Source organism: Mirounga angustirostris, unplaced genomic scaffold (genome assembly GCF_029215605.1).
Source record: "Mirounga angustirostris isolate CCGP_5_RB_7025 unplaced genomic scaffold, mMirAng1.0.hap1 SCAF_17, whole genome shotgun sequence".
NCBI lineage: Eukaryota > Metazoa > Chordata > Mammalia > Carnivora > Phocidae > Mirounga > Mirounga angustirostris.
Genome location: NW_026991725.1, coordinates 53,786,083 through 53,801,758, shown reverse-complemented (window position 1 = coordinate 53,801,758; position 15,676 = coordinate 53,786,083). Strand labels below are relative to the sequence as shown.

General features: G+C 43.3%; 1 protein-coding gene and 1 non-coding gene across 2 annotated transcripts in view; both read left to right on the top strand.

The window, feature by feature from the left end:
- Nucleotides 1–14,570, top strand: part of TEKT3 (tektin 3) — a 31,985-nt gene extending 17,415 nt beyond the window's left edge. Inside the window, exons 5-7 of the mRNA XM_064582457.1 lie at nucleotides 2,042–2,264; nucleotides 5,279–5,433; nucleotides 14,352–14,570. Coding sequence (XP_064438527.1) covers nucleotides 2,042–2,264; nucleotides 5,279–5,433; nucleotides 14,352–14,568 — 595 coding nt within the window. The 3' untranslated portion in view covers nucleotides 14,569–14,570. The remainder of the gene's footprint in view (nucleotides 1–2,041; nucleotides 2,265–5,278; nucleotides 5,434–14,351) is intronic.
- Nucleotides 1,121–1,223, top strand: LOC123841754 (U6 spliceosomal RNA). Its single transcript, XR_006790285.1, has one exon. It is a non-coding gene; the product is annotated as a U6 spliceosomal RNA (small nuclear RNA).
- Nucleotides 14,571–15,676: the final 1,106 nt, after the last annotated feature.

Below are 15,676 nucleotides of genomic sequence, written 5' to 3'. Positions count from 1 at the left end.
TCTATGCCTACGTAACCATGACCACGGTTTAGATGAAGACTATTTTTGTCACCTCAAAGAGTTCCCTTGTTCTCCTTCCCATGCTTATGCCCCCTCCCCCTTTTAAGGTAACCCCCACATGGATTCTCTTTTGTGGGGCTGGTCACCCCCAAAGCAACCCCATCTCTTAGCATTCCTGTAATAGTGCAGCAGGTGCCAACTTTGATTTTTAGATTCTTCAGGTGTGAATCAGATTCAGACTCTATGTCCTAAGTGGTCCTCTTGAAATGCCTCTTACTTGGTTTGAGGTGAGCCGGAATCATCTTCCTCTTTTCCTTCTGGGGCGGGGAATGTGCTGTGATCAAGCCACACACACTGAGCACCTTGCCGTCCATCGAGGGCCTTCTCTATTTCCAGCATGAATTTTTAGCCATCCTTCATGGAATGTCAGGGTATGGAGCATGTAGGGTGTTATTTTGGGTCACTGTGGCATGAGCTAACACCTCTTGTCAACAGTAAGAGTCTTATTTGATATCCCATTATATCAACAAGCAAAGAAATGCCACCTGTAAATCCACCATGCCCAATGTTAACTGTTAGTCCTTCTAATATTGTTCCACACACGTAGATAGAGATTTATATTTTTAAAGAATGGCATTACACACATGCTGTTTATATAGTCTGTCTGACTTCTCATTTTATGATATATCAAAAACATTGTGAAAAAATTCTGCAACATAAGTTTGCATGCTATATGGATTACTTATTTAAATGTACCATAATTCACTCAACTTTTTCTTTACTTTTGGACACTTAGACTGTTGTCAGTTTTTTAAGGATAGTCATAAATATTGATGAAAATTAATATCCTCACATATACACTTTTGGGTGCATTATTTCCTTATGTTAAATTTCTTTTTTTTTTTTTGAAGATTTTATTTATTTATTTGACAGAGAGAGAGATAGCGAGAGCAGGAACACAAGCAGGGGGAGTGGGAGAGGGAGAAGCAGGCCTCCCGCTGAGCAGGGAGCCCGATGTGGGGCTCAATCTCAGGACCCTGGGATCATGACCTGAGCTGAAGGCAGACGCTTAACGACTGAGCCACCCAGGCGCCCCCCTTATGTTAAATTTCTATATCGCTTGCTTTGGCAGCACATACACTAACATTGGAATGATGCAGAGAAGATGAGTATGGGTCTTGGGCAAGGGTGTCACACAAATTCACGAAGCACTCCTTATTTTTCGTCCTAGAGATGTAAAGTAGAGCTTTGTGACTATAGTTAATGATACTGCATTGTATGTTTTGGAAAGTTATTAAGAGAGTAGAACATAACAGTTTTCATCCGAAGAAAAAAATAATTGTAACTATGTATGGTGATGGATGTTAACGAAATTTATTGTGACAATCAATTCGCAATGTAGACATGTATCAAATTATTATGGTGTGCACCTACCTGAAAATAATGCAATGTTATATGCCAATTATGTCTCAGTAAAAATTTCCATAAATGGAATTTCTGGGTTATATACATTTGATAGGGTCTTGGTGTATGTTGTCTTCTAGCATGGTTCTACCAATTCAACATTCCTGCCTGCAGGATTTGAGAGTAACCTTTTAAAAACAGGCTCACCAGAAAATTATCATTCTCTTCAGTCTTTGCTATTCTGATGAAGGGTTATTAGTATGTTGCTGTTTTTGTTAGTACTCCTTTGATTACTCCTGAGGTTGGATATTTTCTCACATGCTTATTGGGCCAGTGAGACACATTTCTTATGAGCCCAAAATACCCATATCCTTCACCCATTCCCCACTCCTGCCCCCCCCCCCTGCTGATTGGCAGAGGACTTAGTGTATGCTCTGGATTTACAGAAACTAAGCAGAAAAATAAGGAACAATTAAGAAACGTTTTAAATAAGCTTTCCTCTGATGTTTACACTTTATATAATAAACCAGGATTCAGTGATGGGGGTTTCCCCTTTCACAAAATGAATGATCGCTTACAGTCTGTCTAGGCTGATTCATCACTGTCACCATTGTATGGTTCTACTTTTTTTCCCCAGGGTCTCAGTGCCCGAATCCTGGGCCAAATTTACAGATGACAATATTCTCAGTTCCCAAAGTGAACGAGCAGCCTCTGCCAAGCTAAGAGACGACATTCAAAACCTCTTGGTTGTGACTGCCAATGAGATGTGGAATCAATTCAACAAAGTGAACTTGTCTTTCACCAATCGCATTGCTGAGACTGCAGATGCTAAAAATAAGATTCAGATTCACTTAGCGAAGGTAAATCAAGTGCCGGTGGTACCCCTTAGCCGACCTGGATAGATAGAGCTGGGGGCTCTGGGACCACAAATCTCTCACCACTCCTGGAGAGACACCATAAGACGCATGAACTGCTGGCCATATAGACTAAGAAAAATTAAAAACAGTACAAAGCACACCATTTATTTTATCCAGGTAGGCAGGTGTCAAAATGAAATTGGAATCCACTGGTTTTTGGAATACAAAGAATGCACTATGCACTGAAAGGTTCCTAGTATTTAATAGAAACAAAAATATTATGATTAAAGTTTAATGAATCACTGCATGTAACTAGGAAGTGAATTTATTATTAGAACATATGGTAGGAATGTTTTCTGTTAAATTACTTCAGGACCTTTCTCTGGAATACAAAACCAAATACAGGAAACTATTAGGTAGTTCAAAGTGTTTCTGATATTGAACTTTTTAAAGTGCTCTAAGCATAAGCATTTTACAATGACAATAAAATGAAGGATTTAAGCAGAATTTGAGTGTTTCAAGATAAACAAGGAGCTCTTTATTTAGCATTGGTCTTGGAGCTCTTATTATTTCTGTGGATTATGCTGCCTATAGGTTTTCATTTCTTATTTTAAGAACCTGACACAGTCGGCCATGTGTGCTGGAAGGCAGTATTATCCAATTGAGGGCGCCATGTTTTCTCAGACTGCAGCAATTTAACTTCCTTTTTCATGGTGTCTTCTTTGAGCAACAAATACTTATTGGACGACAGAGAGAAGAGCAGAGAGAAGTATAATATGCAGTTTTGGTCCCAGGAAGCTTATATTTGTGAAGATGTGCATATGTAGGACAAGCTCATGAACAATTAGTAACTACAATAGAAAATTACAGATTGCGGTTGCCAGATAACAGATGCAGAAAGTGTTGTTGGGGTTTGGAGAAAGAGGTGAACATTCGGGGCAGGGGGACGAGATCTCGAACGAAGCCTCAGGAGGTAGCCAGTCAGAGGTTGAATTTGGATCTGTAAATGGAGGGCATGTGTCCTGGGAGAGAAGCTTGCAAAGGCAGCCTGGAGCCAAGCTGTAGAGGACATTGATGGGAAGGTATCCACTGGGCAGTATGAAGCTATTCTGAAGGCTTCTAGAAGGCTGCCCTGATGGAGTCCCTTTGTTCAACAAATTTTTATTTACTTCTGCCTTAGTTCCCTGGGGCTATCCCAACAAAGCACTATAGACTGGGTGGCATAAACAACAAAAGTCATCTTTTTCCCCCCCACAATTCTGGAAGCTAGAAGTCCAAGATCAAGGTGTCAGCAGGGTTGGTCTCTTCTGAGGTCTATCTCCTTGGCTTGAGATGGCCATCTCCCTTTGCCTTCACTTGCTCTTCCCTCCGTGCATGCCTGCATTCTAATCTCCCCTTCTTATAAGGACACCAGTCCTATTGCACTAGGACGTACCCTAATGATCTCATTTTAGCATAATTACCTCTCTCAAAGGCTCCATCTCCAAATACAATCATATTCTAAGATACTGGGGTGGGGGGTTAGGACTTCAACACAGGAACTTTCCTGGGGGTGGGGAGGGGATAGCATTCAGGCCAGCACAGCTACATTGGAGGTACTGTGCTGGGTGCTTTGGGGTATGCACACATGAACAACACACTGGTCCTGCCATCTTGTATCTTAGAGCGAGACAAGACATGAAAGTAGAAAGGACCAGAAAGGTGCAGAAAGAACTCCTAGGAGCTGCAGATAAAACGTTAAGTTTAGCAGAAGAGTTATTTCCACTGGGGAGAGACAGGAATGGCTTCGGGAGCAGGGAGCCCCTGAGGGTGGCTTCGGGGATAGGAACAGTGCAATGATCTTCAACAGGTTGTTGAAGGCTTGGGAAGGAGGTCAAAGCTCAAGTGACAGATTTCAGGGCTCCTGGATTATGCAAGTGCTGAATCCATGAGGTTACAGGAGAGCTCTGCAGGAGAGAAAGGACGGAGCAGAGAAGTGGCTCAAGACAGAGCCTTGTACTGGGAAGTGGTGAGGAGCAGCTACAGAGAGAGGCAAGGAATTAGGACAGCAGCTGGCCGGAGAAGACAAACAGGGCAAGGGTTTCAAAGAGAGGGAGACATCGGGGAGGGTTATTGTCGCCTTTGAGAGTACAATTTCACGAGGGCCACTGGGTCCAGGAATATAGGGGCCACCTCCAGATGAGCTGGTCGGAGTGCAGGGAGTGAGCAGGACCATTGTGGAATGCACGGAGCAGGGACCGTGGGGGGAGGGTTGGAGGGTACCAACTGGAGAATGCCCAGGTGGGACTGAGTGAGAGCGTGGTGGTCAAGACACGAAATTTTACAAGAATTTGGGTGACACGGGGGTGTGTCTCCAGGCCACAGGAAGGTGGCTGAGGAAGGGGGGAGTGGTGGACAGATGTGGAGAATTGCAAGTGCAGAGGTCAAAGTCATAGAAGAGAGAAGAATTGTCAGAGCATAGGAGAGGAGACCAGGGAGGAATCTGGGTTTATGTAGTTTGGAGGATCTTCCTTTAAGAAAAAAAGAATATAAAATCAGGACTCCCCAACACTGCCAGCGCTCCTCCCTTGCAAGGGAGACACTCAGAAACTTGAATTGGTTTGCTTCTTACTAGCAGGAAAACATCTCTATGACACTAGTAAGAAGATAAAGAGGCAGGACATACTGATGTGAGGAGGGATGTAAGGGCCATTGAAACCTCTTGGCCTCACTTTTTTTCAGAGTTACACACACATGTGTGCTGGTAATTATTTAACAATCGGTGGGGGCTGTGTGTGGGAAGGAGGCTCCGATTTGTCGTATTTGCTCATTTCTGTGGTGTAAATACTCTCCGCCTGGCAGATTTCACCTGGAGTTGGGAAGAGACACACACAGTCAGCTCTCCAGAGATTCCCGGGGATGGGGCTGGGGTGGGGGGAGAAAGGCCCTCAGAGAAACCACCTCCCCATGGGAGAGGGCAAGGTGGGCCTCAGGCCTTAAATGCAAGAGGCCTCAAACATTTGCTTCTCTTCACACAGACGCTGCAGGAGATCTTCCAGACTGAAATGACCATAGAATCCATCAAGAAGGCCATCAAGGACAAGTCTGCCTTCCTGAAGGTGGCTCAGACCAGACTGGACGAGCGCACCAGGAGACCCAACATAGAGCTCTGTCGGGACATGGCTCAGCTACGGTGAGACGGAAGTGGGCCCTGAGCAGGAGGGGCAAGCTCGGGGCGCTCCTTGGGGCAACCCACCAGCCCCATGGCGGCTCCATGCTCTTTATGAAGGCGCTTCCTTCCGCTTTCTCACTGGTCATATGGAAGAGCACAGTAAGAGTCATTGTGTTGGAGCCTTCTTCGGAAGTCTTAATAATTATTAATAATGGGCGTAGAATTTCGGTTGGGGAGGATGAATAAGTTCTGCAGATGGATGGTGGTGATAGACGCACCACAGTTTGAAAGTACTTAATGCCACCAAACTGTACACTGAAAAACAGTTGAGATGGTAAGTTTTTTGTGTTATGTACATTTTACCACAATTTAAAAAAAAGGGAAATGGGTGTTAAGAAGGGCACGTACTGCATGGAGCACTGGGTGTTATACGAAAACAATGGATCGTGGATCACCACATCAAAAACCAATGATATATTGTATGGTGACTAACATAACATAATAAAATTTAAAAAATAAAAATAAATAAAAATAAAAAAGGGAAATGATATCAACACCATATACAAAAAAAAAAAAAGTGATAATAAACGTGAAGCCTCATTCAGTGGGGCCAATGTGGCCTCTGGGTTCCTCTGCGCTTCCCTGGGGTCTGGAGTTTCCAGAATATCTCTCTTATAAGCAGCAGAGTGCATTACTTGCTGTGTGGTTTTCAGTGCCTGGGACTCATCAGAAAAGGGACTTGTGGTACCAGCTCCACTGACCCCTTTCTATTTGCTCTCACCCATATTGTTCTCATTAGCCTTTTTTGGCATTTATATCTACTCTCCCCATTAAGACCATCCTCATGGTCCCCTAGAGCCCCTTCAGGGTCACTTCAGTTTGTTCTGTTCTCACTGGAAATCGAAAACAGCTGGACTTCATCAAGCACATCCCCCCATAGACATGGCCACAAGACTCTCATGCCGCCATTTATCCACCCAACACTAGGCGTCTTTTATCATGATGATGATTTTAACTTTGAACATTCCTTTTAGGATGGGCTCCTCAGGAATTGGGCAAAACTCCCCCCCCCCCCCACCCCGCCGACGTTCTGGCTTCATTTCCAATTTCCCAATATCTGTCAGCTTGTCTTTTCTTTCTGGATTTCTCCATGGCTTTTCTCAGGTCATGAAATGCTCTGTGCAGAAGCAAATCAAATTTATAGCAACTGGAGGAACAAAGGTGCCTCACTTGAACTCCAAATTCTTTCTGGTGCCGTGGGGAAATGCCAGTAGTCTCGCCTCCTACCTGGTTCCATGATGGGATTCCCTCATCATCACAAAGGATTGATCCTAGGGATAAATCAGCTTTGAGCCCTGCCAAGGAAGCAAGTGTGGATTTCTTGGAGGGTAAGGGAGATCCTTGTTGTGCCAACAACAATGAAGACAAGAAAGATGGTGAAGTGGCAGGAGTAGAGTAGGCTGCCATATATGGATCTCATTCTGTGCTGAGCTCCATCCTCAGCTCCTTACACTACCTCATTCATCGTCTGCATTTCAAAAATAAGGAAACTGAGGCAGAAGCATGTTGCGTGACATGGTAAGTAGAGGCATGGTTTGAATTCTTGCCTGCCCCACTGCAGAGCCCTATCCAACCAAACCAACTGTTTGCTTCTGCTTCCCCCATCTTTCACACGTATGGTGCTTTTATCATCCCCCTATCGTGCTCCCGATCCCATCCAACCTCCTCAGTGCCCTTATGGAGCAAGTCAGCAAAGCAGATACTATATCCCCATCTCTCTCTCATAGAGGATGAAACTGAGAATCACAGAGGAGATCTTTACAGCAAAACGCCCTACCCATACAGCATGCATGTTGTCTGTGTTGGATGCTAAGAAGCATGCTCTGGCATATATGCTAACGAATTAGCTGCATTTCTCCTTGTAGAGCTGTTGTCTGGGCCATAGCCATATAGGTGTGCACCCATGCTGGCTAGACATTTCCCCAAGTGGGTTCCAGAGAACCCCTCTTCCTACACAGCCCGTTCATTATTTAGGATTAGCTGTCCTCCACTCCAGAGGCCCATCTGCGGTGTCCACGTGCTTCCGAAGAGTGTAGCAGTGAGTACACGGCCATCTGGCCAGTTAGGATTAGATCACGAATGGTGGCTTTCTGCAAATCATATTAGGGGAAGTTGAGCGAAGTTTTATTCTCTGAGTTTCTGCAGAGTCACCAGAAGTAGAGACGGGGATCCATCAGTTGTTCAGACTGGCATTGGACAAACCCGGGGCTGTTTTTTTAAAAGGGTTTTGAGTAGGGGCTCCTGGGTGGCTCAGTCATTCAGCGTCTGCCTTCGGCTCAGGTCCTGGGATCGAGCCCCGCATCGGGCTCCCTGCTCGGTGGGAAGCCTGCTTCTCCCTCTCCCACTCCCCCTGCTTGTGTTCCCTCTCTCGCTGTGTCTCTCTCTGTCAAATAAATAAATAAAATCCTTAAAAAAAATAAAAGGGTTTTGAGTAGTGGTCTAATTTGTTGTTGGAGTTATCAGACAATAGGCATTGAAGGCTGCTCCACAGAAGCTGAATTATTTTTACTTTATCCCCCCTTCACAGCTACACGAATTTACTTTCCCTTTGCTTCCTATGGAATCCATACTATGTCCATTTCCTCTGCCCCTTTATTGACTTTAGGACAAAACCTACTTTTGTTTCCGTAAGGATTTCTTGTTCAAGTATTGTTGCCAGAAAGACCACGGGCTCAGGGGAACGAGGACAGAGAAAAACGGCAGTTTTCATTTCGAGACTTTTATTTTCATTTACAGTGTTCTGAACGGGTCCTTTCAAAAGCAATTCTTTTTTTTTTTTTCCCAGCTTTTTTTTTTAATTTTTATGTTAATCCCCACACATTACATCATTAGTTTTAGATGTAGTGTTCCATGATTCATTGTTTGTGCATAACACCCAGTGCTCTATGCAGAACGTGCCCTCTTTAATACCCATCACCAGGCTAACCCATCCTCCCACCCCCCTCCCCTCTAGAACCCTGTTTGTTTTTCAGAGTCCATCGTCTCTCATGGTTCGTCTACCCCTCCGATTTCCCCCGCTTCATTCTTCCACTCCTGCTACCTTCTTCTTCTTCTTTTTTTTCTTAACATATATTGCATTATTTGTTTCAGAGGTACAGATCTGAGATTCAACAGTCTTGCACAATTCACAGCGCTTACCAGAGCACATACCCTCCCCAGTGTCTATCATCCAGTCAGCCCATCCCTCCCACCCCAACCCCCACTCCAGCAACCCTCAGTTTGTTTCCTGCAATTAAGAATTCCTCATATCAGTGAGATCATATCATTATTTCACTCAACATAATACCCTCCAGTTCCATCGTTGCAAATGGCAAGATCTCATTCCTTCAAAAGCAATTCTAACCATGTTTGGCATTTTTGGTGGCAGGCCACACCAGGTTCTGCTTTGCTTCAATAATCTTGGTACATTTAGGGCGAAAAACAAAAAAACCAAAAAACCAAAAACAAAAAACGACGGTAGCTTTATTTGTATTTGAATGCAAAATGTTTTTTTCAGTTCTGTAATTTCCCCCCAAAATGAGCAGTTTCAGCAGAACAGCTCTCTGTGATCGGCCAAGAACAAGGAAGCCGAGGCAGAGATGTGGCCTTGATGGGTGAGAATGTGTTTCTAAGGGCACAAGGGGAGGGGAATACAGGACCCCCCAGCCATATTCACGCAGGAGTGGGAGGAAGGGTGCTAGCAGCCTGCATTTTGTAGATCTTTTCCCTTTCCAAAAAAATAGAAAATCAAAAAAAAAAAATTAAAAAAAAATCATTGATCTTTCAACATCTGTATTTTCTTTTCTTTTTTTTTTTTTTTAAAGATTTTATTTATTTATTTGAGACAGAGAGAATGAGAGAGACAGAGAGCACACGAGAGGGGGAAGGGTCAGAGGGAGAAGCAAGCTCCCTGCCGAGCAGGGAGGCCGATGCGGGACTCGATCCCGGGACTCCAGGATCATGACCTGAGCCGAAGGCAGTCGCTTAACCAACTGAGCCACCCAGGCGCCCTCAACATCTGTATTTTCAAAAGTTCTCTACCGGGATAAATTTTCCACTAGACTAGTGTTTGTCAGCTAGGAGTAAGGACTCATAGATCATTGTGCTCTGTTTCCTGCCTCTGGGTTCAGGGTTCCTTCTGAAGCCAGCAGAGTAGTGCAGGGGAAGGTGAGAGGCGGGCCCGGTGGGATTATATACAACCCACTTCCATAAACCCCATCCCTGGTACTGTTGTAGCAACCACCCCAAGTACCTGTTTCTTTGCTAGTGATACTTTATACCCTGGGGTCTTCCAAGAGACTTTTTTTTTAATCCACCTTGGATCGAAGCAACAACAGAAATGGGCTTTTAGATCGGTTCTCAGATTTTGTGCTTACCAATCGGAGACCAAAGGAAACTTTAGGCACTTAGGTTTCAGTTCCTTCCCCCGCCCCATTGAAAGTCTTTCTGTTTTCTTAACAGTGCAGTTTCTAAGATGAAGGGAGATGCTTTGTGTGGATGCGTCTTCACAGCTTATTGTTGCTTCTGTGAGCCTTTTGTGAGCACCTTGCCCCTTTCGGGCTGCCTGCAGGTGTCTTGGGAGCAGACCCCTCCGGGCTGGTATAGGTGGGCATGGCAGAGCAGATAAATTTGCCCCGTTGCCCTGTTGTGGTGTTGGTCTCTAAAGGCCAAAGAGAGTTTAAGTCCCTCAAAATTGTGTTTCCTTTTGGTAAAATATTTACCGCATTCTTTCTGGCTTTAAAAGTAGCATGATAGACACTGGGGAGGGTATGTGCTCTGGTAAGCGCTGTGAATTGTGCAAGACTGTTGAATCTCAGATCTGTACCTCTGAAACAAATAATGCAATATATGTTAAGAAAAAAAAAAAAGAAGAAGAAGAAGAAGAAGGTAGCAGGAGGGGAAGAATGTAGGGGGGGAAATCGGAGGGGTAGACGAACCATGAGAGATGATGGACTCTGAAAAACAAACTGAGGGTTCTAGAGGGGAGGGGGTTGGGAGGATGGGTTAGCCTGGTGGTGGGTATTGAGGAGGGCACATTCTGCATGGAGCACTGGGTGTTATGCACAAACAATGAGTCATGGAACACTACATCTAAAACTAATGATGTAATGTATGGGGATTAACGTAAGAATAAAAAAAAAGCAGCATCTGTTCATGATAGAAAAAAATCAGAAAAAGGAAGTAAAAAATAAAACCCATCTTGATTCTTTGTGCCATCGAGGGATAATCGAGGTTAGCGTTTTTTTGTATTTGCCACCAGGCTTGTTAAAATTGTGATCATGCTGCTTATGGGATTTTCTGTCCTGACTTAGTCTTTATTTTTTTTTTTTAAGATTATTTATTTGAGAAAGAGAGAGCGAGAGAGCATGGGCGCATGAGCAGGGGAGGGGAGGAGAGTGGAGGGCAGGGGCAGAGGGAGCCTGATGGGGGCCCCATCCCAGGACCCCGAGATCATGACCTGAGCTGAAGTCAGACACTTAACTAACTGAGCCATCCAGGCGCCCCTATCTTGACTTTTTCTTTTTTTTAAAAAGATTTTATTTATTTATTTGAGAGAGAGAGAATGAGAGACAGAGAGCATGAGAGGAAGGAGGGTCAGAGGGAGAAGCAGACCCCCTGCTGAGCAGGGAGCCCGATGCTAGACTCGATCCTGGGACTCCAGGATCATGACTTGAGCCGAAGGCAGTCGCTTAACCGCTTAACCCCTATCTTGACTTTTCAAATCAACACCGTATTGTGAGTTTCTTCGCCCATGGCAATTCTCTTTTTTCCAAAGTGTTGCTTGCATTGCTTCCATCATGTGGCTAGAACATAGGTTATCATTAGGTATGAATGCTGTTTCCTCTTGTTTTCTCATACTACTGCTCAACACAAGATAACACTGCGAAGAAATTATTCCTTTATTCTTCTATGTCACACATTTCACCGTATTTTTCCCTGCAAGTTTTCTTGTTCAATTTCACAAGTAAGATTGAGATGCTTTCTGATGTTCAAATGAATTCACCGAATACAGATCTCTATGGAGTCCGAAATGAGAACCCCCTTCCCTGCCCTCTTGTCTCCCCTCCACTCAGCCTAAACAGCGGCTTCTGATTTGGTGCATCTCCTTAAAAATGTGCCGTTTGTCCTCTAAGAAGAAGAGATCATGGAGGATTTGGGGTAGAAAAATTGTTGCTTTGGTACCATCTTAATATTCTGTGAGAGCCCACTTCGTGCCGAGCACTACATGGGCCCCTCTGGTGGGGTTGCCCAATTTTGCAAATCGAAACTCAGGATGGCCAGTAAAATTTGAGTTTCAGGTAAACCATGAATGGTTTTCGGTATAAATATATCCCAAATATTCAGAGAGACAGAAAGTAGAATGGTGATTGCCAGGGGCTCAGGGGTATGGGGAGTCAGTGTGTCATGAGGACCGAGTTTCAGTTTTGCAAGGTAAGGAGTTCCGTGGATGGACGGTGGTGATGGTTGCACATCAGTGTGAATGCAGGGAATGCTGCTGGAACTGTTCACCCAAAAATGGTTAAGACGGTAAATTCTCTGTTGTGTGTCTTTGATCACAGTTAAAAAAATACTTACACTAAAACAATTGCACATGTATCTGAAATTCAAATTTAACTGGGCATCCTGTGTATTAACCTGGCCACCCTACATGGTGGGCATTCCAAATAGAAATGGTCTTACCCAAGGGGGTCCTGGATGCTGAAGCCAACATCCCGGGTCTCTGCTTCTGTCCTTTGCTTGCAGGGAGCTCAGACGGTAGGGGCAGGAAATGGGATCCAGTTCCTTATTATGGCCAGTGAGACTCCTTATTTCCTTCTTAGTTTCCTGGATAACTGTGCGAAGCTTATAAACACATGTGGGCCGCGTGCCTGTGGGGAGGGAAGCTCATCAGTCCCCCAGCTCAGTTTCCTTGTCTGTGAAACAAGGAAGCTGGGCTTGATGACCTCTCACATTTATTTTCCAGCTGCAGAGTTCTGTGAAGCTAGACTGTTGCCTTGGTTTAATAATAATTTTAACATGGCCTGGATATTCTTCTGTGCTGGTGAAAACCCTTTCTATCCCTAAGGACACACATATCTTTATGTGGTCGCTGTTCTCTTTACATTACTGTATGTTTTATGTTTTATTTTTTTTTTAAGTAGGCTCTACGCCCAATGTGGGGTTTGAACTCATGATCCTGAGATTGAGAGTTGCATGCTCTACTGAATGAGCCAGCCAGGCACCCCTGTATTACTGTATATTTTAATTAATTCCATGCACCTCCAGTCTGCTGATAAATGGATTCCCAAATAAAGAAGACCTTAATATTGAATCACTAGTTACAATTTGATAAATTTGAGTTGTGTTTTTAGCTGACCAGAGTTAGGCAGGGGAGCAGCATGGTAATTAAAAGCAGCTGATGGGTAGTTCCAAGCAAAACTGTAAGGAGAGTTATCTAAATTTCTTATACCTCAGTTTTGTCATCTGTAAAATGGGGATAATCGTAGTATCTACTTCATGGTGTTGTTATGAGGATTAAATTTTCTGATCGTGTAAAATACTTAGAATAATATATACTATATACATATGTATAGTATGTATATATATATACTATATATATATAGTATGTATATATACACATATATATAATAAAGTAGTTAATAAATGTGTTGCTATTATTATTATTGTCTTTTTATAAACGGTTCCCTAATTTTTTTCTTAAGTGACCACATAGTCATCTCTCCTCAATATAACTGGCCAAATCAGTGGGTAAAGGAGCCCCTGCTTAATTTCTCCCCAGGAAGAGAAAGACTTTCTAAATATAAACACAATGGAAGAAATCACAAAGAAAGAGAAAGATTTGGCTTACTGTAAAAAAATTGAAATCTTACATATAATAAATACGTCATAACCAGAATTAAAAAGGCAAAAAATGAATTAGGGAAAACATTTGCCAGAAGCAAAGCAGACCAAAAAAAAAAAAAAAAAAAAATCAATATGCCTAACATGGAAAGAGCTCTTTGCAAATGAGTCAGATACCTCAGTAGCAAGGGAGCAAGGGAGAGAAGCAGTTCACAGAAGAAATGCAACAAGCAACAAGGCCAAGAGACACCTGTTTGCTAATAATCAGGGAAATGAAAATTGAAACAGTATTGACTAATATAATTTGAGGAGATGCTATAGGTTTTTCCATGAAATGAATTTTTTCTTTTTTGTCTTAATGAAAAAATGTCTTTTTTTTTTTAATCATCACAGGGTAATTAAAACTATTAGAACTACAACCCATTTCACTGTTTATACAGCCGATTTCAAGCCTTATCCTGTTCTATTACGTTTTCAACAATTACAAATATATTTAGTCTGGGAACTTGAGGCATTGCCTTGGGATGTTGCTGGGGGGCAGGAGCATTATAATTTCAGGAATGCCCCATTAACTAACCCCTCCCACTGCTATTGTGCTGAATTCTAGCCACTGAGTAAACTTGGGTGTCCCCCTCTTCCTAACCATGAAAATAATTCCGATTATAAAAATGTAAGAAAGTCCAGCTAAGCTTTGATTTTTCCCATTTTTATTATTTAAAAAAATGTCACATGTTTACAAGTTTTCCCTTTTTAAAAAATACCATAATGTGTGTGTGTGTGTGTATGAAAACTTGATGGTAAATTTGATGGTGTCCCTAAAATATGCTTAGTTTGCCTTTTGGGTTCTGGGTGTTGTAAATGGGAGTGGCGCTGGCCTGATTCTAGAACCACAAGGAAGCCCAGTATTGCTTCCTCTGCATGTTTGTCCTGATGTTGGGATGACCCGTGTGCCTCTGGGAGCTCCGTGTGCACTCAGCCCAGCAGCTTCCAGTAGGACTTCAATACCCTGCAGGCCCTTAATTCAGCGCACCTAACCTGATGCCTCTTTCCTCACGCAGCCTTGTCAACGAGGTGTACGAGGTGGACAGCACCATCCAGACCTTGCAGCAGCGCCTGAGGGATGCGGAGGACACCCTGCAGTCGCTGGTCCACACCAAGGCCACCCTGGAGCATGACCTGGCTGTCAAAGCCAACTCCCTGTACATTGACCAAGAAAAATGCATGAGCATGCGCAAGACCTTCCCCAACACCCTTCGGCTGGAAGGCTTCTGTTAGGGGACCCCACCAGGAGCCAGTGAAGTAGAACCACAGCCCTGTGGCAGCTAATTTAAATGGAGTGCTAATATCTTTACTTATTAAAGGATTGTGTTGATAGAAATGTAAACAATGTCCTGTCTTGGAGAGTGTTTTATTTACGTCCAAACCTTCATTTTGTACTATTTACTAGGCTTCTGAGCTATGGTAAGGATATAAAGAAATATAATCAATCTAATAGAGAAGGTAAAAAAAAAAAGATTATTTGTATTATTCTTGTTGTTCTCTGTGTAACATGAATGGGCTGGAAAGGAGAAATGTATTTCCTCTAGGCGGTGGGGGCAGGAATCACAAATAGGGTGGATTTTCAGCTCTGCCTCAGAGGAAACCCAGAGGAAAGGAGAAAGGCCCTTGGGTATGTAGTGGTTGGAGGTAGTCTGAGCAAAAACAAGGGTGAAACAAATACACAGTGTATTTGGAACAATAATGAGACCGGTTTGATTGTGATTCATAATGCAGGGTATATAACATGGGGAGGCCTTCAACTCCAGGTCAAGGAGTTGGGGAGAGCTGACGGACACCTCCGAGCAGGAAAATGGCCTTATGAAATTGCGATCGAGCAACGATATTAGAGTGATGGCAGTAGAAACAAAGAAAGGAGAGATGCAAAACATATTCTAACCAATCAACAGGACTTGGTGACTCTTTCCGTGGGAACTGAGTGCAAAGGGGTCCAGGATGACAGAGGCGTTGACCCTAGATGGGTAGCAAAATGGGGCACTGCTTAAATTTCAGGAGGTCCTGTGGTATCCCAGGGGTTATTGCTTAAAATAACTTTTTCTTTATTATAAATGAAAAACATTTGCATGACATATTTTGGAAATGGAGAACACACACACATACCAACTCCTAAAAAGCACACGTTATCATAACACCCAGAAATGGTCACTGAGGTTTGTCAACATTTTATTTTCCGTGCTCTCAATTCCTTTGCTTTGACTCTATGTGCATATAATATTTATCTACACATGTGGGTATTATGTAATGTTTATGGTTATTTACATATATAAATATGTCACTGGCTGTTTATCCACAGCATCATTTTTGAAAACCTTTCCTTTCTACCTCC